Raw genomic sequence first — 26,151 nt, 5'->3', positions numbered from 1 at the left:
TCGTTTCTGGAGAGAGGCTGCCGGGAAGAAACCCATCCAACGGATGGTTCCAAAATAATGCCCTCAAAATGAAGAAAACACGTGTTACTGTTTGTGTGCCATAAGAACAATTCTGGCAAGTCTACTCTCTGACTGAATACCCCAAAACATGAAATTTCCATTATCTACTAAATTGCTGGCTTTTGATTTGTCAGAAGATAGTGTGGAAACAAAAAGCCTGTTCCATTTTGCAGTATTTGTCTGTTTTGATTAGTTCAACAGATATGTACAAGGCCAGTACTGGTTGTTTATCGTTATGGTTGTACAAATTAGTATTTTTATTTAGAGTTTACTCTCAGGGCCTGAGAAAGATTAAACTGAGTGCATTGAATGCAGATGTTTTTATCTGTTTTTTTGTAAAGCTTACTTTGCTGGTAGTTAAATGCAATGCAATACTAATGCTAATAATACTACTACTACTGCTACTACTACTATTAATAATAATAATAACGACAACAACAATAACAACAACAACAACAGCAATACTTGTTAGACCAGCTGACTGACCGGCTGAGTCCTGGACACCTCCCCCTTAAGTGCTTTGTTTGGTGTTTCCTTCTTCGCTCGCTGCTTCTAAAATTGACTTCCTTGTCAGACTAAGTGAATGCTTCGTTTGGAGCGATCTGCTTAAAAGTCCATGAATTTAGGTGACAGCAACACTTTCCCTGCCCTAAGTTCTGATCCAGAGGACCAGTAATGGCTTCCCATCAGGCAGATCCACTTACCCCGGCTAGGAACATCATTAAACATCAAACAAAACCATCTCCGCCTCTCTGCCTGTCCACTGAGTCAGCCAGAGACTCTCTGATTGGTCCTGTGTTTATTATAGACCAAGCAAAGCCCAACCAGGGGCCCCTTGTCTCCTCCCCTCCTCACCTTCATTCATTATGGATCACCTGCCCCCACCTGCGCGGCTTCATTACACCCTCATTTACAGCCTCTCTGGTCTGCTGACTCTTCTCTTTTCTGTGGCGCTTCACAGCCCCCCCCGGTGCTCCCACAATGCCTGTCACCGGCCAGACGATCCCCACCGACGTCATCGCCCGCGCTTTGTCTGCCTCCCCTCCCTCCTCCTCTCCCTCAGCTCCTCGCTCCGTCCCCGCCGCCTCCATCCTGTTCTCTCGTTTCCACCATTTGGTAATTTAACCCCGCTTCACGCAGGGAGCCATTCTCAGTGATGGCGAATGACCAAGTGCGGTTTGTTGATTGCCTTTTAGTGCTTGTGTCAGTCCTTTCTGGGTCAATGAGCTGCGGAGTCTGGATCAGCGCCAAGAATGACCCCCGTGACACACACATATCCCACCCCCCTTTGTCAAATACACACACACACACTGCTTCAAACCTCAATCCAGCACTACTTTTCATACTTCCTCCTGAGTTGCAAGTTGTTCAAGATTGTTGCTAACCATTAGGTTCTCTGGGAAACTGATGAATGCCATAAATTTCACAAAAAATACGCCTACACAAAATCATTAATTAGACCTACAGCTATTTTGGTGCAAAACTCTGAAATTCTTTTTCTTTGTTCATGTAAAGGCTCAGTGAGGTGGACTTGGATGTGTAACATAGCAGTAGCTATAATAAACTATAATTACTATTCTTTACTGTGCCGACCTTGGTCTTTTTGATTTGATCAACATCTTTTAGCAAGCTCGCTGTATTGGACTTGGGGTTTCCACGGTAACGTGCACACAATGTTCTGTTAGTTCATCATCACCACAGATTAGTATGTTTGCAAATTCAAAAAAAGTCCCAAAGATCCTAGTGTGTTACAGCAAGTATTGTGATAATCTTTTTGGCTACAGTCACATTTAATTTCATCATCCCCTCCCACACATAGCTTTTTTTTTTTATCAGAGGAACTAAACTGAGATTACTGTTTCACGGTGTCTTTATGTCTCTACTTTGGCACTTTCTCACTTCTCCTCATCTTCTCACTTCATGTCATATTTCCCTCTCCCCTTTCCTCTCTGCGACCGGTGATAAAAGACCCAGGTATATACAGTGGCTTTCCATATAGATTAATGATGTCCATATGTGCTCCCTGTCTCTCTCGCTTTATTTGTAAGTGTGAGATAGTTTTATTGTTTCTGATTGCAGTTCCATTTACCTTTTTTGGGAATGAGTTGGCTTGCTTATCCAGAGAAACTTATAATGAGTGCAACAGTAGAATAAGTTTATAAAGTCTTACATCATTACCATTATAAGCAACCAATAGTAAGGTGTGCGAGGGGTGTCACAGTACTCTAGACAATATGACAATAGATGTAACACATAGTGGTGTGTGTAGTTTTGTATCATCTTCAGATGGCTACACTCTGTCTAGCCTTTATTGACTGTGGCGATGGGTAAATTGATTAAGGCCAAATTTATTGAATGCAATCAGGATCAGGTCTCTTTTTACCCCTTTCTCTTACACACACACACACACACACACACATACACACACATGCTGATACACACACCACCACCTCAACCTCCACCACCATTCTTTCATTTAGTTACATAGATACAGATTTCATAGTGCTGTTACAATCAACTGTATTTTTGTTGCTCCATAGCCTCACTATGTATTGATATGACTCTATTAATACAGCTTCATATTTTCTTAACAGGCATTTTAAATGAAGGCCACTGGTGAGAATACCTTCACACCTTGAAAAAGATTGCCATCAGTTTTTAATTTATAGGTATAGGTCGGCTCTCACCATTGCCAGCAATGTTAAGAAGCCAACTTTCTGTCACGTCTGACTCTGTCTGTGATCACTCATTTTGTGTTTCAATATAGCATATAACACAATATAGGTGTTGTCATTGACATATCTTTATGTTTGCATTTTGTGACCGTCGATCAAATCACTTTTTTATAGTTGTGCAGTCGTCTGACAACAGAAACATAAAGATATGCTAATGGAAACCCTTGTATTGTGTTATACGCTATATTGAAACACAATTTGTGATCACAGACAGAGTCGGAGGTGACAGAAAGTTGGCTTCTTGGCCATGTTTATGAAAAAGATCTATTGGGAACAGGGAAGTGCCTAGCTTCACTGCATCTGATCATGTTTTTGCATTCTGCTGCAAAAAAAAACTCAACGAAACAATACCTTTGGGTATTGAGAGAAATGTAATTGTGATTTAAATTCCACAGGGTCATTATGAAGTTGAATAAAAGACAAGAAAAACAGAGAGACGTGAAAGCTAAATGCTATAATGAAAGTCTTTGATTCATCTTATTTTATAGTTGCCAAATGCAGTCATCTGTGCTTTCAAGTAATTCTTTATTAGATGGAGCTTAATCACTGGGTCACCTTTTATTCTGGATTAGAGCTCAGTCTGCACATTTTTGAAGCTTTAACATAGTTTGTTGTGTTTGATAGTCTGCACAGGGGAAGATGGATCATTTTAGAGGAGAAAATAAAAGTGAATATAAAGCTGGAACAGCAGAGTTCTGGCGGGGCGTCCGTACGTCTGCTGACCTTTTCGTTCATATCAACACACTCTCAGACACAAAACAAGAGGCTGTCAATACAAATCTGTCTTGCCATGTTCAACATAAATGGATGTTATGGCGTTGTTGTGGATCGGCTTGTTTACTTTGTTCATGTGCAATTGAGATGCTCGGCCACATAATTTGAGATTGCTTCAGTGAGTTTTGGTGATGTGAAATGCGTTATTGTTGTCATGGAAGCCGACTTAGGCTGCATGATTGTTATGCCTTCAGAATAGGGCCTTTGTGCCGACAAAAGCACAGCCTCCTAATTCTTCTTTATACTGTGTCAAAGGAGGAGGTGGGGGTAAACTTTATTCCAAAATCCTCTCAGGGACAAACACATTCCTCTGCACTGTCTAATTATTCCTTTGGGTTTCAGGGGTGGCTGGATGGTGTTTTAAAAAGCCGACTCTCTGGGGATTAATTTCCCTTGTGGTTTGCCTAATTAAGGTATTAACAAAATATAATCAACTGTAGCCAGAGGATGCTTCCTTGCACTGAGTTGCTCATAGCTGTAGCCACAACATCAAATATGTATTTAGCCCTAGTATAATGTAGTGGCTACGCTAGATAAACACATTTGCCCTTGGCTATAAAGCCCAGAGATCGATATAAGCTGTTTCTTTGTTGACTCTCTTGTTTGTAGTTTGATTGCCTCAGAGTCATTATGGGAAACGGAAAGGTAACGAGAGAGAGAGAGAGAGGAGAGAGAGACAGAAACCAGTGTCTAACTAGTCTTCATCTCCATCATCATCATCATCATCATCCTCGTCATCATAAGGCCTTGCCCTTTTGAAGTGCCTGTGTGAAGTGATCTGATAAGCACAGGCTTAGGGCTTGTGGCGCTGGAGTCCTTTTGGTGTTCAAAGCCACTGGAGAGGCTGCCTGGCTTCGTCTCGCTGCGCTATTTTAAAGACAGTCTGAGCACTCAGACAGACGCTGACGTTAGTTTCAATGTAAATGGGACTATTACATGTTATGGCTTTGAACGTAATGAGGACTTTGACTGTTCCCATTGACGCAGGCACCGCAATTATGTCATCAATGAATTGTGTGAAAAAACAGATTTGTTTTAAATGCTGATTTGTATAGGCCTCTTTTCAAATAATTTCCCCGCGGGGATCATCATAGGTTTCATCATAATTTAAATCAAAATACTATTCAAGAACACTATATGTGCCTGCTGTACAGCTGTACTGTAGCGTACAGCATGGTTTGGTTGGCAGACTGTTTCCTCAGTGTGTGCGCGTGTGAGATTGTGGGTATATGAGTGTTTACTGTGTGCAAAGTCGGCTATAAGAAAAATGTTGCTAAAAGGCGCATCAGCGCTCTGCCCGCTAAACCGCTCCAGCACCGCGGACAGCTCCCGGACAGGAGCGGCGAGGCGGCGCGCTGCAGTGAGGCCGGTAAATAAACCATTTTCTGCCTATTGTGGCCCGCTCTCCACGTAGGAAAATGATTTTTTGCAGTGCTGTTCATTACAATATCTGCAAGAATTTCAAACGAGTACAGCTGGTATAAAGTCAAAATACACTGTGCCTATAGAAAATTGTTTTTTGTTAAACTGACAAAAAAAAGAATGCAAGCAGCTCAAGCCATGCTTAAATTATACTACTCTGCTGAACATAGCGTTAATCTCCCCCGCACGGCAGCACGGCGTCTCTGGGGGGATCATTATTCTTTGTGCAGCAAAGCGGAGGGTCGCGCTATGAATATCCAGCAGCACCACTTCTGCAAACTCTATTGACTGAAAACACTATTGACACCCATCTGCAAGTTTGTGCCCTTTACTGCGATAATAATTCTGATCTTTCAGTTAATTGCCATCATGCCTAGACTTCACTCTCGTCAAGGCCTACAAACAGTGGATGAAAAGCAGGCCTTACTGCATGTAGCCATATCCAGGTGAAATGTTAGCCAGCCTGTAACGCTATAAGCCTACCAACTAAATCCAAGAGAATTTGTGCATTAATCTAATTTGATAAGCTAACCCACTGCAACTAAATCTCAGGTCGAGGTCTTTGCTAGTCTGCCAAACAAGGTAATTCTATCCCTCAGGCTATTAATTACACCGCTCAGAGAAAAGCTAAACGGGATTATAGGGTCTATACAGTAGCAGGGCAGAGGTGCCAAAATGTTTCTAACCAAACCCTCTGCCTTCCTCCCTGCCTCCCTCAAAAAATAAATTACATCAGGCGATTCACGGCCACTAGCTCTGTGCGTTTGGTGACCTACATCTAATAATTTTACCACATTGACCAAACAATAACATATCGCCAGTTCTTGTTGCACGTGTCCCCATAAATTTAACCCATATTAGCGGGTTTCGAAGTTTTGATATGGAATGATTTTAGACGCAGGGGCTTCGGGCTGCACGTAAACCTCGGTGTTTTAGCGTATTGACGACAGTCCCCCGTTTCTCTCCCCGCGGCCCGGCTCCTCTATCCCCCCCCTCTCCCCTCCACCCCCCACCCCACTCTCTCTCTCTCTCTCTCTCTCTCTCTCACTCTCTCTCTCTCTCTCTCTCTCTCTCTCCTGCTATTTGAATAGAGAGCCTGCGGAGCGCTCTTTTGTTCAGTAGCGCTCCGCTGCTGGAGAGGTGAGCATCACTCTGGCGCTCATCCACTTCTCGGCTGCTGCCTCGGCTCGTCTCTGGAGGACGCGGGCACTGCTTGAGACAGACACTTATTACAGGCAAACGATACTGTGCTTTTGGTTGTTCACGCCTCCCCCGACCCCCAAAACCCGCAATTGGCTCGTTTTCATCCACACTTGCAGAGGTTTTACGCGTCGTTGGATGGTTCAACTCCCTGGCTGTGGCGCTACCACCTGCACCGGATCGGACCGACGCTCCAGTACGGCTGCAGCATCGCTTTACATTCCTGTGGACTGGACCTCACCTCCTCCGAAAGGTGAACACGAGTTGTTTTAGTTGGTTTATGGCTTCTGTGAGGCATTTGACATCGAATTGGCAGATAAAGTCGTTTTAGAGTCTTTTTTTGACTTCCAGATCCTACACAAGAGAAAAGGATGTTCAGCTTGTTCACCACAGTCGGTGATGAACTGGAGATTAGCCTATCACTGTAGTTCAAAGACAAAGACAGATCTAGGATTGATTTGATCAGAAATAGAGCCGTTATTATGCAAAAACTGCTTATAGGCTATTGTGAGAGGATGAGACTTTAATTTTATTGAAAAAAATTACTTTAGATTTTTTCTGGTAATAGCCTGTAGCTGATCAGTATTTTCAGTAAAATGAACTATTTTGCTGTTTTGGGGATTTATTTAAATTTCACTTGAGACCTTTGCTTAGCCATATATATTTATCATGTATATTTTTCCTTGTTGCCCTATGCATCTTATCACTTGACTTTAGCAAATAAGGATAGCTTTCGATTGCAAACATGCTCTTATAAGTTACTATTGTATATGAGACTGCTGTTACCCTACTGTAGCCCTTTGTGTGTCATTTGTCTGTCTGACTGCATTGATAGTAACAATAAGTAGTGATATTGCAAGGGTCCTATATCTGTTAACATATTAACGAGTTACAAATGCAGCAGTCAGTGCCAAGAAGAGTGCCATTACTTCTCTTGCCGGCTCTTTTAAAAGCTGCTTATGTTGAGCTAATTAAAAAGACATGGAGCATGGCAGGGCTGCCGCAGGATTTCAATCTGAACAACCATCATTCCGTCTCTTAGCGTAAAAAAAAAAAACTACAATCTCTCCTTTGTCTTTCCCTCTGCGAGCTTTCAGGTAGCGGAGATAGGGATAGAGGGAGCTGTTGGATGGGTGAAAGTCGATAGGCAGCACAGCCAGTGCTGTCAGTGCTGTCAGTAAGCCATACAGGGGAACCTGAGACATTATCTTGGATGGCACTTACTTCGTCAAACGGGTCTCTAGATCGTTTCTGTTCGAGGAAACTTTGCTGTCGCACAACAACTCCTCTAGGCTACAAACTGATGAAAGCGGCGAATGTCTGAGCATGGCTGGGTTACTGCTGCCATGGTAGTGCACCGCAACATGCCTTTAGTGGGCTATCTGACAATGAGGGATGATGTTGGGGGTGGGAAAAAACAACAACATTGCACTTTGCTTTTTTTCTGTTTGTCTTCTTTTTAAGATAGTGTGGCAGTGTGTCAGATAGAGAATGGCAGTGAGAATAGGAGGGGAGTTGCTCAGGAACCCCGGGGAAATTTAGCAGAGATTCACGCAAGCAGTTTGCTAGGGGAAGTTTCTGTCTCTCTGTCTCTCGCTCTCACTTCATGTCTCTGGCACTTGCACACACACATACATACACACATGTGCACACACACACACACACACACACACACACACACACACACACACACACACACACATACCTAACCATAAGCTTACTGAGGAGCTTGCCTGAGCAGATGTAGAGCCTGAATCGTCCCATCCTTCATCTCTCTCTCTCTCCTTCTCTCTGATATTACACCCCTCCCTCCCGTCTCTCTTCACACATGTGTGAGCTTATGTTTCGGCCTTGGCACTGGCAGAAACGGCTCTGCCCACCTGTGAGTGTGTATATCCACCTTAGTATGTGTGAGCCTTTGTGTGTGTGGCCAAGCCAATACCCAGAGACAGGCCGGCTGATGGATCAGGAGCAGCAAGCCGCTCTTTCCCAGCTGATGCAGAGCGACACCGCCGAGATCAAAAAACACGCAGCTTCATTATTCATTCTCCGACTGTAGACAAGATGTAGCCTCCTCACCAGTTGAGCAGCCATGTGTAGGGCTCTGTTTGTGTGTATATAATACTTGTGTGTGTGTGTGTGTTTCTGTGTGTGTGTCCAGTGGTCTCCTCTGCTGCCAGTTTCTGAACTGTGTTTGGGGACGATCAGGGCTCCCTGGCACCTGTGGAAGCTGGAGAGGTTTCTACTGAGCAGATCAGCTTTGTTGCGTTATAGGAGGGGTTCTGGCTCTACATTTTCACTCCTCTTTCTTTCTCTTTTTGGTTCTGTCTGCCTCTTGCGTTTTCTATCTCAGGAGGTCTTGATCTTTCTTTTTGTCTCCCTCCATTGCTCCTTCTCTCTGTCTTTTTCTGTCACTCTCTTGCTCACTTTGGGCTCACTATCTCTCTAGTGCGCAGGCTATCCTGTTGACACCATTGTTTTCAGTAGAGGTGTTCCTTTCTGTGGTATTGCCAGTTCACTGCCCCCATTTTCACATTTTCTCTGTGATGAGGCATTACAATGGAGGAACGATATCCCTTCAGAGGGAGCCTCACTGCTCCTCAGCGGCTCCACGCCAACTGCGGCCGGGGCCAAAAGCAGCTCAGAAATGTTGTCATCACACCTCAAGAGAGAGAGAGAGAGAGACACAGAGAGGGACGGAGGGAGGGAGGGAGGGAGGGAGGGAGGGAGGGAGGGAGGGAGGGAGGGAGGGAGGGAGGGAGGTAGCAGACTGGGGAAATTTCACAGCATTATCTGCTTTTTGCATGAGGTTGAATTGTCACATATTTCAATAATATGTCTTTCTGCCTGGATGCCCGCAGCTTAGTGCTGACACTTGTAGCAGAAGACGTGAACGGGCAAGAATTCAATTTTGCACTTGAGTAGTGTCCAAACCAATGAATGGAAAACTGTGAATTTTTAAGTAGATTTCGCTCATGTAAGACATTCATATTCCTACAATGAACCTGCTGCTGTGTTTTAAACAAACAAAACCACCCTGGCACAGGATGAAACAAGAAAGAGCAGCCATGCATGGTATCAGAACTGAGGATCTCTGGGCTTGTGGCTGCCTGACTGATGACGGCCTCTAGCTACAACTTGGCCTATAGTTGGAAGAGTATGGAGTTAACAGGACTACCACTATGATTCAGTTAGGGTCCCACTGTGGCTAATAGCTAGCTCTAATCTCATATTGCTCTGTAGACATAGTTCTCCAGTGGAAAAAGAGATATCTATTATTGAGATGTTTTTGTTTTTGCTGAAAGCAGAGGGCTGTAGGCCATGTACATGTTACAAATTGATGCTGCTTATTTGGCTATGGTAGTGGAGGGGTAGGAGTGATGCCGGAAGCCTCCTGCAGAGAGAGACTAATTTACAGACTTAGAGAGCCCTGATCCAATTAAACAGTGCAAACACTCACAGCAGCCTACACACATATTAAATTCTGTTTGTCTGAATGATCAAGAGCATGTGTGCATTGTACAGTTTGTGCAAATTCATGTTTGTCTGTGTGCATGTGTGTGACTGTGAATGTGTGTGGGTGTGTGTGTGTGTGTGTGTGTGGGTGGGTGCGTGAGTGAGTGTAAGTTTTTTTTTGCTTCTATCCACCTGGCGCCTCTATTGCCACAATCAGAGGGTTGTTTGAGCTTAATGAAGGCTGCACCTCCGCCCGCCAGAGGATGTCAGTCTGCTTGATTGACAGCTCAGGAGAACCTCCGTTTCCTTTCACTCCTCCAACCTGGCACAGCAGAGCAGACAGAGCAGAGCCTCAGTGGGCCGCTGCTACCTTTGCTTTGGCTAATAACAATATTCTGACATTAGCCACATTGAACTAGCCACTGCGCCTAGCGCCAAGCTAATGAGCGGCACAGCTGTGCCATCACGGCCACTGGCAGAGCAGACAAAGCCCAGGAGGCAGGCAGGCAGAAAGAAAGATAGTTTACCAGAATCCCCCCAGACACAGCTCTTGCATATTCATCAAGAGCCCCCCTCTGCACCCCACTCCCACTGAATGTATTATTCAAAGCAAGCATTTTGCCTATTAAATACTATAAATAAATAATGACATCTGGTAACAGTTTTTGTCTGCTGAATTAATGACAGGGGCACAATCGAGTATCTTCCAATAATTGGAGGGAGGGGGGGCTAGATTTCCTTTCCTCGGCTGCTCTTTTCTTTGTCTGACCAGTTGGGTGCGATGCTTCCTTTGTTCCGGCTCAGGTGGCGTGCCAGCAGGTCTGAATTGGATTGCTGCTCTGTCATTCACTTACTAAAACACCCCGGAGGAGAAGCAAATACCAGCTAGCTGTTTATTTCACCATTATGCCAGTGGTTTCCTATCTGTTTGAGTTAATCCTCAGACAGAGAAAGGCTCCCTGTGGACTCTAATGCGTTGTCTTCTCTGTGTGGTTTCAGCACCGGACAGCTCCTGCAGCACAGCCTTTTGTGTCTCCAGTGTCTTTCCTGGTATAGATAAATTAGGCAGGGCACAAGACAAAATGTTCACACACAGACACACACACACACACACACACATGCTCTCTCTTTTGCTCCCTCTCTTTCACACACACATACAGTGGATGACTGAAAGACGCATGACTAAAAGACGTCAAGTGTGTGATGATGGCATCATCGCGGTGCAGGCTGTATCTGACAGACACTGATGAGCTGGTAAACAGAGTGCTTGAGAGGCCTACAGATGGCCAATGTTTTCCCCTCTATAGTGCTGGCGTTCCCAAAGGAGACGCGAGTGTGTGAGCAAGCGTTTGATTTTAATTTGTAGAAGTACAAAAGGAATCTCAGGATCCGATGGTGTATTTCCAGAGGAAAAAACCAGAAACTACAGCAAGAGGAAAGCGAGACAAGTGGATGCAGGGAGAGAAACATACGCCAGTGAAGGAGGGCCCTTGTTACTGATAATGATTTCTGTCTGTCTTCCTCTCCCTAAGCCCGGCTGCCTGGATTCCACAGAGCAGGGCTATTTATGAAGCAGAGGCATCAGTGTGATGCTTATTGAGCTCTCCTCACTAATCAGAGATCTAGCTCTGGGGTTGCCGAGACCAATCACAAGGATTTATGGGAGAGAATAGGAAAGTAGTGTAATTAATTTCATTCAAATCCCTTTCCACCCAGGTCGGGCTGATCCATGATGACTTTCCATTTTTATTTGATGGCTTTGTGTCTATGCAGTTGGTGCATGCCATTTGTGTGTGTGTGTGTGTGTGTGTGTGTGCGTGCGTGCATGTGTGTGAGTGCATTATCTGACTTTTGCTGCTATTGATGTGAGTTATTAATTTTCAGTCACACAAAGTAAGACACAATGAGACTTTCCCTCCTTTGTGTTAGTCAAACAAATGTTGAATGCTGAACACTTTGAAAAGATACCAGAGCATTATGTGTGGGATGCCTTAGTGAGTAGTTGCTTTTAAATATTGTGGCTTCAAAAGGTTTGTTGTTGGTGTTTCTTGTTGTTATGAAGAAATTCAATTCACTTAAATATTCCGAACCAACGCGGGAAAAAAAAAACAGCTTTCTGTAATCCTCCCGTCTGTGTGACTGTAGGCGCAGAGCTCCAAATCATATTTTTTCTCCAAGGTTTTTGTTATTGTTGTGGTAATACGGCCTTTTAATGTCTTCACATCACTCTGTTTTTCATTTTTTAGATCGAGCTGCTACACACGGTGTAAGGCAGGCACAGATAAAGACAGACACCTACAGGGAAACAGACACAGAGACAGATTGAGACAGATAGATGGAAACACAGAAATCGTCAGACAGGCAGGCAGGCGCTGACATGGACAAATAGGCAAGACTGAGAAGGGCATAGACCAGGGGCGTCAGTTCACTAAAGCTTAAGGTATGGCAAAGTCTGCTTTTAATTCGCCGGCAAAACGTCCAAACCCGCTTATATGGACTACATTTCTGGGGACAAGTGGAGCAATGATGATGACGGTTAATGGAATAAATTAAAAACTGACGCACACAACTTAGAGGGAACATTGGCCCTAAATGTTCCCCTGATGTGACTTATTTATAATATGCATCACCAATAAATTTCTGATGATTTTTGCTTGATGTTTGCTCTCCATTATAATGATAAAATTTACAAGACCAAATTTAAACTTCATCTAAGACACGGCAAGTGCCGGTCAGACAGATAGATAGACAGATGAGAGACAGATGTAGGGAAGGAGACAAAGGCAGATGCAGGCAGATATAGACACACATAGACAGAGATAAACAGACGGACTTGTGTGGCTCAAGGGAACGAGCATGCCGTTAATATTGCTATAGGGTTAGCGGTTTGATTTCTGCTGGGGCCACCGACGCTAAATAAACAAACAATTGCATGCACTCGCGGGCCTGTGAAGCGCTTTGGATAAAAGAGTGGTTGATGGAGATTCAGACAGATGAGAGACAGATGGAGATACAGACACAGATAGACAGAGAAGCAGACAGATTGGCAGCAGGCTGACCTGCAGCCCTCACCAGGTGGATTTAGTCTATTGTGCTCAAACTCAGTCTTTAGGTGACTGCTGGATTTGTCGGCTGTGTAGGTTTAGCTACCTGACAGATATCAGCAAATCTTCTCCTTCAGAGGTTTGACCATGTGTGTGTGTGATTGTGTGTGTGTGCACTGTTGTGTGTGTGTGTGTGTGTGTGTGTGTGTGTGTGAGCATGTGGGTGGACGGGTCAGTGGGATCCAGAAATGTGCTGAGCTGAACAGAATGAGCCAGGAAAGCTTAGAGAGAGGGTGAAAAGGCCGAGGTGAAAGCTAGCTTCATCTGGACAGTGTTCATCCTGCACAAGCCTTGACATTCCCTGCCATGCCTATCTATCTATCTATCTATCTATCTATCTATCTATCTATCTATCTATCTATCTATCTATCTATCTATCTATCTTTTTCAGTCTACCTTCTGTCTGAAACTCTCTCTCGATTTCTTTGACTGGCGATATTTCCCTTCACCCTGTCTGCACCACTGCAGACAGGCTCTGGGTGGTGAATGAAAAAGTCCATCAGATTGACTTTAATATAGAATTCTCTCAATTTGTAGGGTTTATAGCGGGTCAGATGTCCTGCCAGTAGAGTTGCCAGTGGTTCTGTGGTGGGTAATGAGATTGCCAATGCTCCACCAGAGTGGTTTTTACATGGAGCTATGAAGCGTGCTGCCTTCAAAGCTCTGAGGCATTAGAGTCAATGATAGAAGTGGAGTGTGCTGAAAGGTGAGAAAAGAGGACCAGCGGATGCTCAGGTGTGTGTGTGTGAGTGTGTGTGTGTGTGTGTGTGTGAGAGAGAGAGCAAGAGAGCAGAGCTTATGAGTTTTACCTTTTACTTAAGGACTGCTTAATGTGGGGCTTAGTTTGTTAAGGAGCCAACTCTGTTCCCCAAATGGGAAACAGAGGAGGGAGAGTATTTATTTTGCCAATGGTTCTCACATTGTTCACAAGAAAATTGCATGTTGAAAATGTAATTTCCTTTCAAATTGCTTTTACTGTGTCTTGTCAACAGAGAACAAACTGGCACAAATCAAAAGAGATTTGTTGCTGCTTTACAAATCGAGAGCAGAAACGGCAAGTCAATAACCCAGCCAGCCAATAGCCCATTTGAATAAGGAGTTTGCCTTTTATGGTCATAGTTCCACACAATTCCTCCAGTTGATACATTTACCTCTCACCAAATTTAATGCACATTTAAGTCACACAATTACCATTTTGTGGCTTTATGCAGAACCTCAGCAGACAAATCCTCCTCTGTGGTTAGACCAGCTTTTCAATTCTGCTCCGCCACGTTTTAAATGAACCGTTGGGGTGGTAACCAGTCCCCTTCTGTAATTAACTGTCACACTGCGGAATAAATAGAGAAAAATATAGAAATTGCAAAAAATAGAAGAGAAGTTGTTGCAGTCCCCTCAATCATGAGTCAGGCAAGGACGGCATTAATCGACAGTGTCCGTGATGGAAACCGCCTGCTGTGTGTGTGTGTGTGTGTGTGTGTGTGTGTGTGTGTGTGTGTGTGTGCACGTGTCTGTGTGTGTGCCTTTGTGTCTGTGTGTATGAATCTGCCACACACACGCATCTGCTTTCATCTTGGAGGGGGGTCCCTGCATCCATATCTCTTCCTTCTACCCTTTGATAGCGTGGGTGTGTTCCGCAATGAAATATTTCCCCGTTCCCTCCTTTCCCCTTCCGGTTTGTCTGGCCTTTTGCCCTCAGCTGTAATTAAAGAAGTTTTCTTTCTGTCTGTCCGTCTGTCTCTCTCTCTCTCTTTGATACATCTGGCAGCTGCTCACAGAACTGTTGCCGGGCCGCTTCGAGTCTCTGTGAATTTCTTTAACTTGGTGTGTGTGTCTGTATGTATGTGCGTGTGTGTGTGTGTGTGTGTGTGCATGCATGTGTGTGATAGACAGAGTCCTGTGAGAGCATTGCAGGCTATCCCGAGTGTCCATCCCTGTGCTCAGATTGATTGGAGCGTGCTCTCTGTGATGGATGCTCCTCTGCTCCGGACTATTGGCTGAGCTGTGGATCACCGGCCACCGTCTGTCACTGTGCAGGAATTACTGTAGCTGGGCTCTCTCTCTCTCTCTCTCTCTCTCTCTCTCTGTATGTGTGTGCCTATGTTAATAAATAATCAGCATTTTACTCTGAGTCTTCTTATCAGTGTTTACTTGCTCTGACCAGCCGTTACATTAGTGTCCCATCGGCTTAGATGAGAGAGCAGAGAGGCTTGTTTCTGTAGTCGGCTGCGGTTCTGAAGGCTTCATTGTGGTGAAACTCCTCCTTGTTTTCCTCTGCCGATGTCCTTTCTTTCCTTTAATGTACGCTGTGACACCTCCGCTCTCTCTCTCTCTCTCTCTCTCTGTCTCTGTTACTCACCTAATTTTGTCACGCACATATCACAGCCACATACATGCATGTGAGCACATACACAAAGACCTCCCAACCACCCAATTACACACACGCACCCACATAAAACACACACACACACACACACACACACACACACACACACAGACACACGTTCCTCTAACCAGCCAGGGGCACCTTAGGCGTCTGAGGCCACGTCCTAATTGGGCCTCATCTTAGCGTGACCTTCATTGTTGTGACAGAGGGAATCAGGCAGGCACTTTACAGCTGAGGCTATCTCCTCTCTTCTCTTCTCTTCTCTTCTCTTCTCTTCTCTTCTCTTCTCTTCTCTTCTCCTCTCCTCTCTCGCTCCTCTCCTCCTTCCTCCCTTCTCCTCTTTCCTGTGTTCCTCTCCTCTCCTCTCTTCTCCTCTCCTCCTCCTCTCCTCTCCCGCTCCTCTCCTCTTTCCTCCCCTATCCCCTTTCCTCTCCTCTCCTCTTCTCTCCTCTCTTTTCCTCTCCTCTCCTCTCCTCTCCTCCACGTCAAACCGCCAAGCTGAACAGTGGAGGAAGGATGTTAGCAGCAGCCATTACCTGCCTTCCACAGCCTTCTGAAAGGGTCAGAGCTGTCTGAAGCTGTGGAGCGGTGCTTCAGCACTCATCCCGGTGGGTAGTCTGTGAGCTTCTGTATGCGTGTGTGTGTGTGTGTGTGTGTGTGTGTGACTGCGTGCGTGTTTGTCTTGCTGTGGTAGCGCAAGATGAGCACACGAGAATTGCGAGATGTTCCAAATAGCGAGTCAGCTCTACGGTGCATGATGTGATTTACCGCCGGGCCATTAGCAGTCAAGCCGTGTGTGCTTCAGGTTTTCTCAGAGGGAATGGAGAAAGAAATACTCCCCGCTGCACTGCACACTGATTCTAAAAGCTCCCTTGTGATTTATTAGGAAAACGTTGCTTTAGACCACCTCCACTCCACTGCTGCGGAGTTAAGAGTGGATCTATGGAGCCTATAGATGCGCGTGCACACCGAGTTTGTGCACACACATGCGTTGAGTGCTGAGGTAGCAGGAGTGCAATTTGGAGTGGATTTAGGAGTGGGAAAAGTGGCCATGGTAGATTTGCTGGACTTTCAGTGGGTCATTGCGAGAGATCTCTTCATTGAACTCAGTGTGTGTGTGTGTGTGTGTGTGTAGGCATCTGTGTGTGTTTGTGTGCATTCGCTATGTTGCAAACATCATTAATTAGCAACTTGACAGGAGGAAAGCACCCATTTATTCCTCCCTCTTCTCTCATCTGCTATTCCACCCTTCCCTCCCCCTCTCCCTCATCCCGTCTCTCTTCCTCTCGCCTCGCTTCGGTCTGAAAGCGAGGCATCAAGGTCAGAATGGAACTTGGGTGCATCGTTTAAGAGGCCGATCTCGCAATCACGCTGCTTGATTGCGCTGTTTATTCCTAATCAGGATACCAGACAGGGCAGCGTCTTCAACAACCCGTCGCCAGACGCCGCCGCAATCACGCCGTTTGTCATTTCCTATGTCTTACTACAAACAGTCTTAATTGGCTGCTCTCTCTCCCTCGACCACGCTGCCACTGCTATCAAAGAAGCTGTTCAGGATTAATAACACTTTTCTTTTAGTGCGAGAGTCTTAAAACGGGGGCTGTAAATGAATCCTCGAGCCTCTTATTTGGGTCTGAATGTGCAATTTATAAATGGCAACAGTAAGTGGTGATGTTAGATGGATCTTGTCCCGGTGTAACCTGGTGTGCTCTTTGTTGTGTGTGTGTTCTGGCCTGGCTATTTTTGTGGCTGAGCTGAGCTTTGTTTAAACTGTCTGTCTGTGTGCCATCCAGCAGCGCTGCATGTCCAGCCTTGCCTAATGCCAGCAGCTCAGGCCGCTCATCTTGTCACAGCCGCGGATCCGACTGCCAGCTCCCCAGACCCCCTGTGGGATCTGCTCTTTGCATTGCCGGCCAGATAAATGAGGTGTTTGCTTTTCTTTGGCAGAGCGGTACCTTTCAGAAGGTCAGCGGGGCCGGGTTCTCCGGGACAAGGCGTCTGTTGCTCTGATGATGCTGCTCACTGTTCAGCTCCTTAAATAGGGCTGACGTAGGGGGCTAGGGGGTCAAATGGAGAGACGGGAGGGGGAGAGGGAGACCCGAGAAGGAGAGAGAGACAGAAGGAGCTGTCTGAGAAATCCAATACGCTGCCATCTTTATTTTATGAATAATGATGAGATGGAATACAATTTCGGCTGAAAGGTATTGACAAAAAAAATCAAATTGCGATTATTTGACAGAATATTGCAATTGTGATTCAAACTGCGGTTCATATCAGCACAAGTTTTTCTTGTCATAAATTTTTTAGAACTTTAAAATTATTTAAAGAAAAGTGATTTTGTTAAAAAAAAATCTAGATGTCAGTGTGCAGGATTTACTGAGTTAGAGTGTGATGAAAGGTTTTGATTCATGGAACAAAGGTTACCTGCAGCTCTGAAACACCTTGTTCAGAAACCCAGTTTGGACGAAACTCTCTCTTAAGAAATTAATTGCCTCTGCGATTTGGAAATTGCAGAAGTTCATATTGCGATTTCTATTTTTTTTCCGATTAATTGTTCAGCTCTAAATACAATGTGGTTTTCATTTTTTGTCTGTATATACCTACGAAGAACCCACATCGCTTCTTACTTAGAGGAATGCAAAGGATCTTTCTCTCTTCTGTGCCAACTCTCAATCCATCCTCCGTCAACACTTCACACTCCACACTCCATAAACAGATGTCTTGCATTCTTCTCCTTGCAACATCAACCCTCCACTCATCCATCCATCCATCCACCCCTCCGTCTATCCCCTCCCTCCTTCCGTTCCTTTCAATTAAACCTTCCGGCTGATAGTTTACCAAACAAAGCTCCCGGCCTCCCGTCGCTCCTCTCTGCCTCCGCGTGGAAGAGCGTTTTGAATTAGCGCCAGGTGTTTGTTTTTCCTCTCTCAGTAAACATTGTTTGATGAGTTAAATTACCTTCTCCGACGCCTCCTCTCTCAGGCGGGGAGGCGGAGTACGGGAACAACGGCGTAGCTGAATGCGTCTGGTAAAACAACAATGGCACACCGCCTCATCACCGAGTCTTTGGATTGAGTCATTCTGGTCGAGCCCGTGGTCAGGCTCTCAGGTTTGATTAGCTTGGGGCCGGAGAATAATGAAGCCCGGTTAGTCTTTATAGGACCCATCATGCTTCGGTGCCCTCTGTGGCTTCGCCCACTCAACGGCCACACCGGACTTGTTTGCTGTTTATGACCTAAGACTCAAATCCATATCAGCTGATGTGATATATTTCCTCAGGTTACGTTTAAATCTCTCCTGGTCCAGATCCAGCCTTGGGTTGCAGTTAGCTTCCACTGTGACTAATTATGTGCAAGCAGCCTGGGCTTTCATTCTCTGTGCCATAAATTATACAATGCCTGTCCGATAGCCACATTATTCATAAATAATGAGCATGTTAGTTGCTCATAAAGATAACATGGGATCCCTGTGGTCTTCAGGTCTGCTGTTCCCCTTCTTAGCCTCTCTCTCTCTCTCTCTCTCTCTCTCTCTCTCTCTCTCTCTCTCTTTTAAGCATGAGTTTCCAGAGGCTCTCCAATGACTTGGCTCCAAAATTCTCTCTCTCTCTCTCTCTCTCTCTCTCTCTCTCTCTCTCTCCCCCTCTACAAACGGCTTTATATCTCGCCTTTTGTTTTCCCAGCCTCTTGACTCAAAATGCAAATTGAGTAAGAACTTTGAGCGCTCTCTCAACTTCAGCTTGTTTGTGGTAATGTGTTTTAGGAAATGTGTTTAGCAAGATTAAGAGAGTCCAACTGTTATGCTATTACGGCATGTTTTGAGCTGGATCCTGAGACTTACTCTTGTAGTTATTGTGTGGGTAAGTAGTCTGAAGAGGGTGCTGGGCTTGAACTGCTCTCAGGGCTGAATTACCTGCTCCACAGGCTGGCAAGTCTTTCCTTTCTCTCCTATTTTGTCTTCCACTGCGTCCCTCACTCCATAGGCTTTATTTCTCTCCTTCCCTCCCTCTCTCCCTCCTGCCTTTGTTCCCCTAACAGACGGATCAGTGCTCTCAGAGCCCTGTTTACACCTGGCATTTCATGTGACTTGTATCCAGGTTGTATCCGGATGGGATTTATCCACATTAGATATACATTTGTTATCAAAAACGTGTCTTCACCAGGTGGTTTAAACTTTTAATCCGTCCCTAATGCGTCTTATACCCCATTTACACCTGGCATTTCATGTGACTTGTGTCCAGATTGTATCTAGATGTGATTAATCCACATTACATTTACATTGTTATCAAAAATGCGTCTTTGGCAGCTGCATTGAAATCCAATTGCCCTCCCCCCGCGCTTTCCCCCGTCAATATGCAAATTCCATCCACAATGACATTAAACATCTGGTTTAATTTGTACTCCAGCCGTGAGTCTCATCCACATCCCACCGATGGCAGAGGTTTTCGCCTGTGTACCTTGACGGTGTTTGCTTCCTCAGCTCCACTCAGATCAAAACAAAACTGCACGTTATGTCACTTTCCGGTTGGAGACGCAGCATTTTGGGAGGAGTATAGAGATTACGTATGTGGCTTTATTTATTCCGTCCCCAATGCATCTTGGGTGCATTCACACCTGGATTTTTATGTGGATGAGTGCGATCGGATTGCTATCTGATTGCTATTCAATCACTCAAGACACTCTGAAATGCCAGGTGTAAATGGGGTCTCAGAGCAGAAGGAAAAGATGGGAAAAGAAAACATTATTAGGAATTAATTGAGCATGTGTGAAGCATCCGTTAAAATCTAACTTGTCTCTGGGTTGGCAGAGAGGAGTGGGGTGCGGGGTAGGGGGGGTTTGGCTGGGGAGGGGAGGGGGGAGGGGGGGGTGGCTGGCAATAGCTGGAACAGTTGGCTGCACTGACAGACAACATCCATCAGGGCTGGATGAGCTGAGGCAGGTAACCAGGTATGAGTCCAGGGAGAGAGCAGGCCATACCAATAAAGACACATTCACAAATATCGCCCCAATATTTAACCCATCACTGCTTATGAAAAATGAATCGTTGGCAGATTGTTTTTCCTGGAGGTAATTACAGACTCCGCCTTGAAGTTCCCGCCGCTATTGTAGTGGGATCTATTATTCGATGCATGACTTCCTGTCATAATCGCAGATCATGCCTATTAAGTCCCACCACAGTTGTAACGCATGAGGACAGCTGAGAGCCTTTGGCTGTGTGGTTGTGATGGGATGTGTAATTAGCCAAAGCAGTCTGACAAACTGCTGCAGGTGCATGAGAGATGAAGGGAAATGAGGCAAGAGAGGTCAGGGAGTAGAGTTGGAGTTGTGAAGAGTAGAAGCAGAGAGGAGAGGAGAGGGGAGGGGAGCTGGAATTTGTGTTTTGCCTACAATTCATGGTTGATTCATGGTTTTGTGCAGTCATGCAATCATGTTTCATAGTTTTATCTCTATCTCAATGCCATGTTCACATCTTCACTCCTGAGCTTTATCCTGAAGCTTGTTTTAGTACGTTCTCTCTCTCTCTGCATCTATCTCTCTCTCTCTCTCTCTTTCTCTCTCTCTCCCTTTATCTCTGAGGAGGAGAAAAAAACAATACTCTGTTTCCTTTGGGGTGATCCAGTGTGTTTCTCAATAAGTCTGAATAAGCGGTGTTTCAAGGATCGCTGCAGTACAGAGGATAAATAGCGAGTGGGGTATAAGGCTACAGTATGGATCGACCAGTTTGCACTGCCAGGCCTCCAGGTGGAAGAGGTGGAGGTTAACATCACCAATCAGGGTAATTAATTGCTCCAATTTAGTCATTAAGTGTTGAGTTGGAACCGAGACCTGACACCTGCAGGCCTGCTGAGAGTCACAAGGAAAAAAAAAAAGAGAGAGAGAGAGAGAGAGGTTGACAGTGACTCAAAATTTATAATTTTACTCACCAAGTACTCAGATTAAGAAAAAACATATTGATTTACCATGCAGTTAAGTATAATAGATTTGTTGAATTGCTGTAGTGTTGTGAATAGATAGTAGGTGACATTGCGTGTTGATCTCCTTCCAGAGAGTGCTAGCTTGTGTATGTGTGTGTGTGGGTGTGCACGTGTGTATGCGTGTATGTGCATGTGTGTGTACACATGACTCAGTGCCCATCCTGACTTATCCTACTGAATATGAAGCTATAGGGGGCTTGTGGATGGTTACTGGTGAGTCTCTGCGTGTGTGTGTGTGCGTGTGTGTGTGTGTGTGTGTGTGGCCAATGAGGGAAGTTTTGACAGGCTCCTGGAGTGAGACCTTCACAGGGTCTGCTTCTGCCAAGACACTCATCAGAGACCCCACAGAGAGGGAGAAACAGGGGAGGAAACTGACAGACAGAGAGAGAGAGAATGAGGATAAAAGAGAGATGGTCACGTTTGGAGAAAGAACAGCAAGAATGAAAGAGAGATAGCTACAGTAGGACTAGGCAAAATGTCATACTTGAAGGTATACCAGTGTGGATCCATCCAAAGATGTGCATTTTTACAATAGTGCCATCAATGATCATTTCTTCAGTTTTGTAAATACATGGCACCATAAAATATGAAGCGCTTCTTTTTGTACAGATCTATTTCCCCAGTTTTGTCTACTTTTGCAGCGCTGTATAAAGAGTTAACACCCTGAATGGAGAAAAGCCTATGTCAACTAAATGGCATCCTAGAGAGATCTTATTTCCATGAAGCGTAACGTGTAATAGAAAACCAAATAGCGTCAAATATCTTTATGCCATCATGAATAAGAAAGATGTCGCCCAGTCCTATAGCATGTGTAGAGCGACAGGCAAGCAGAGTAAATACACACTGGAGGTAGATGTTTAAAGAGGGAAAAGAGTCAAGAGGAAAGAAAGTTGCGGAGGAGGGAGGGACATTCAAGGACAATGCCACAGGCAGATTGCACAAAAGACAGATAGGTAGCAACACAGTAGGTGGAGAAACGGAGATAGGGAGCAGGAGGGAGAGAAAGGGGCTAATTTAAAGAACCCAGTCAGTGGGGTGTTAGCCAGAGGAATGGCCCGTTCCTAGCGTCTCTGTCTCTGGCTGTTGTGTGCAACCGGGTTCCCCTTCTAACAGATGGTCCCCGGAAGCTGCCCTGCATCTCTATCCCACCAGGTAGGCGTGATAAAGAGGAGAAAGATGGCGTCCTTAACTTTACACTACCTCTCCTCCTTAATCCTCTCCAACTCCCTTAATCTTCTCTTCCTCTTCTGAATTTTCTTCTACCGTTCTCTGAGCCTGCCCTTCTCCTCTGCCTCTCCTTCGGTGCATCCTCTCTCTCTCTCTCTCTCTCTCTCTCTCCCTCTCTCTCCAATCATCCTCTGTCTTCTTTCCTCCTTTTCTCCTCCTCCTCCTCTCCATCTCCTGTGCAGCTTCTACTCTCTCTCTCCAATCATCCTCCTCATTTCCTCCATTTCTCTTTTTGCCCCTCTCCCCGCTCTTAAAGCTTCTCCACCTCCACTCCTCCTTCGTCTTTATTTCTCTTCTTCTCAAACCCTGTGCATTTTCTCTTCCGCTCCACTGCTGAGTAATTACAGTCTGGAGGAGGTTATGTTGGCACGCCAACGCGCTCTCTCTCTGTCTGACATTCAAATGAGCCTTTGCTCCCTCATTTGTCATTGGTTCAATGGCGTGTGTGTGTGTGTGTGTGTGCATAGTTGTTAATCTCTTATTTAGAGTATCACACGGGAAGGGCATTAACACTGGTAGGGTGAGAAATTAGAAGCGGGGTTGATTAATTCCAAACAAAGAGGAATTAAAGGGCTCTTCCCTGCCGTCGCCCTCGTTGCGGGATCAGAATTTACCTGTGATGTGATTGGAGGTGCCTGCTCTGCCCTGCCACTGTCATTAATAATCACCGGCCTTCAGTCAGATTCATGCTGCCGTGAACAAGTTGGTTCAAAACACTTAGCCACTGCATATCACGCTGAGGGCTTGATATATGATGGGCTAATAGCTCTGCACTCAAACACCAATGTTGTGTAATAACAATAAGGGCCATTAAGCCATTATCAAACTCGATTAGAAGAACAAGTTATGTTTAAACATAAATGGTGTGCAGGGGAAAGCTTGTTGTCAAGGAGACACCGAATTAAAAAGGGGGACTGTAAAACATAATTATCACCATTAGATCCCTTGTTTATTTGTTTTATCATTTACATTGCTATAAATTAAGAGCTCAGTGCTTTCTGGGCAGCTGCGTATGTGTTCATATGGTGTGAAGTGTTGCTGGGAATATGGATCAATGCTATTGACCCGTCAACAAGCAACAGCATTTCTAAGTGAATTGGTTCAATGCTGTAAAGCTGAAATGACTCTCATTTAGTCAGCTCACAGAATAAAATTTTAAAAGTCCCGCTTTTCCCACTTCGTCTCCTGAGCAGGGTGAAATATAATAAATGTGATCAAATTTACGGGCTGCTCACACTGTTCTCCACTGTAAAGCAGGTTAATTTGCTTCCAATAAAGCAGCGGTAGGAACTAAATCACTTCATTGCTTTATATTCATGCTGGAGCTCCTTAAATTTGGCTCGACTTTTTCTTTTTTTTTGACCAAAGGTGGATTCAGTGGAGATGAATAGCTACTTTACGGCGGGCTCTAATTTTCCCTGGTCGTGTGTTATGCAGTAGGTATTAATCTGTGTCATTACATTAACTCAGGTGATAAGGCCGCTGGGGAGATAACGGTGGAAAGTAAAGTGTGTAACATTTTAGCATAGCTTCATACTTTGCATAACTCTTACTGTACAGCAGGTATATGGAAAACAACATTTAGATTAGTGTTGTTTATATATGATGTAAAATATGGACTATTAGTCAAGCGACCAGTGGAAAAATCTTCACACTGCCATTATTATAAGTACTGTGTTTGCATTTGCGTTTACAAGGACAAATACAGCCACAAGGACATATTGCAAGCAGCTGCCTGTTGTGCAGTACATGGAGCGCAAAGACCCTAAAATATATAGGAGGACATTAAATATAAGCATGCTATGCTGTAAAACATGAACAGTTAGTCAACCAGCCAGGCAAACAGGCTGTCAGTGAACAATCCAGTCGACCAAATAACCAACTTTTGAGTCAGTCAGCACTGTCAGTAAGCCTGCAATGCCACGCCATAGATAAAATGTTGCATATGTACTTAATAAAAGATTATATGTGTGTGTGTGTGTGTGTGTGTGTGAGAGAGAGAGAGTCTGTGGAGGTGTGTGTGTGTGCCCATGTGTGAATATGTGTGTCCATGCATGCGTCTTTTTCATGTGTGCATGTTGTGTAGGAAGCAGCCGGGATGCGAGGGCTGCCAATTACTGATAGGAACACGATAGAGCTGAGCTGATCAAAGGCAAGCCTGATGTAGTCTGGCCTCTTTGTTCCTGTCTCCGGGGAAGGAGAGGAGAGAGGGGGGGGGATCAATGCTGAGCAACCGCAGCTCTGCTACATCTGGTTTCACACTCTACCGGCTGCGCATCCCTGTCTACACACACACACACACACACACACATCCAGATGAGCATGCACACACAACACATGGCTGCATGCAAACTCGCACACACGCACACAGATGTGTAGACACACTAGTACGCTTGTGCATTTACACACACACACATATGAATACACATGTGCAGACAGACTCACTCACCCAAAAGTGAAACTGCTCACTGATGCGTCACATCATAGATCCATCACAGCTGTGCAGACAAAACACTTTGAACAGAGCAAGTCGGATATCATGCATGTACACCGGTGAAGTACGTGAGCCTTCCACACGCAGGAGAGAGGTTCTCCCTGCGCTGCCACCCACCGTTTCCCCGTCTCACTCTGGGAGAGACCTGCGAGGCCAGAAAGATGATCAACATGCCTCAGATTGCATCGGAGGTTTGTCACTAATTATTTTATGCCGCCGTTTGAACTGTCTGTTGAAATCCAATTACCCGGCAGTCTGTGTAGCTTACAAGATGGGGGCGGCGAAGACGGGAGGGAAGGGAGTGAGACAGTGACAGGGAGACAAAGAGCAACAGCGAGAGAGAGAGAGAGAGATAGTCTCACACTCTTGACTGTGGGATATGGAGCATCTCACTGAAAGGATACAGAAGAAAAGCAGAATGCAAGAGGCTCAGAGATCCCCTTGTTTAGTTTGGGGGTGAGCTTTGATATCTTAGCCCTTTGGTTCGCCACATGAAGGTACAAGGTTCAAGAGTAAGAGCAAGCATCCCAACGCATGAGACAGTATCAAAGGGAGAGGGAGCCCCTGGAAATCTCTGTGGTCAACAAAGAACTGAAATGACGACAGGCAGTAATTTACAGCTAGTGTAGACTTTGCAGTAAGCAGTAACACAGACAGCTTGTTTTAAATTGATCCCTCTGGTAGTGAACTGACTGACTCATAACGACATGGCGAACTCGCCGCAGCCCAAACCGATGAATGAAGCCGACTTCAAGTGAAACCCCTCTGTGAAATGCCGATTTCTGTTGGCTGTCTCGTCTTGATTTATGGAGCTTGTACACCGTTTACATGACCCTGCCTATCAGCACACCCGCTGCACGCTCAGTTAAAAAGCGAAAAGCCGCTCTCTCCTTTCTCTCTCTCGCCCCCCCGACCATCTTTATCTCTCTCTCACTCATGCTCTCAAATTAGTTGTCGCACCTCAACATCGCGAGCCGCCGGGCCCCGGCAGGTTCCCCCGTACTATCGGACAGGTAGGCCGGGGCCGGGTCAGCCACCAGATAAATAAGTAAATAAACCCCCGGCCCGAGGCAGGTCTCATCAATTCTGATTCTCCCAAATGAGAGTGTGTCTGAGAATCGATACACCCGGGGGATCCCGGTCTGTCTCCATCTCAGGAAAGGGAATCGTGCTCGGACTGAGACCGGACCGCAGCGCTGGGCAGAAAACCTAGAGATAGCCGGGCCGCGCCATAAATCCACTCTCAGTGTCTCTCTTTCTCTATCACTCTAACTCTTTCCTTTCATCTCTCTCCAACTTTTTCACCTCAACTTAGCCTGCAGTCG

The 26,151-nt window shown here is 45.3% G+C and overlaps 1 protein-coding gene across 1 annotated transcript in view; it reads left to right on the top strand.

The window, feature by feature from the left end:
• Positions 1 to 1,041: 1,041 nt before the first annotated feature.
• Positions 1,042 to 26,151, top strand: part of ncanb (neurocan b) — a 134,876-nt gene continuing 109,766 nt past the window's right edge. The window contains exons 1-3 of the mRNA XM_071926009.2: positions 1,042 to 1,176; positions 6,311 to 6,444; positions 25,778 to 25,839. Coding sequence (XP_071782110.2) covers positions 1,042 to 1,176; positions 6,311 to 6,444; positions 25,778 to 25,839 — 331 coding nt within the window. The remainder of the gene's footprint in view (positions 1,177 to 6,310; positions 6,445 to 25,777; positions 25,840 to 26,151) is intronic.

The sequence above is a fragment of the Centroberyx gerrardi genome, chromosome 9, assembly GCF_048128805.1.
Source record: "Centroberyx gerrardi isolate f3 chromosome 9, fCenGer3.hap1.cur.20231027, whole genome shotgun sequence".
In the NCBI taxonomy this organism is placed as follows: domain Eukaryota; kingdom Metazoa; phylum Chordata; class Actinopteri; order Beryciformes; family Berycidae; genus Centroberyx; species Centroberyx gerrardi.
The sequence above is the reverse complement of the archived record's forward strand: the minus strand, read 5'-3'. Positions and strand labels throughout refer to the sequence as shown.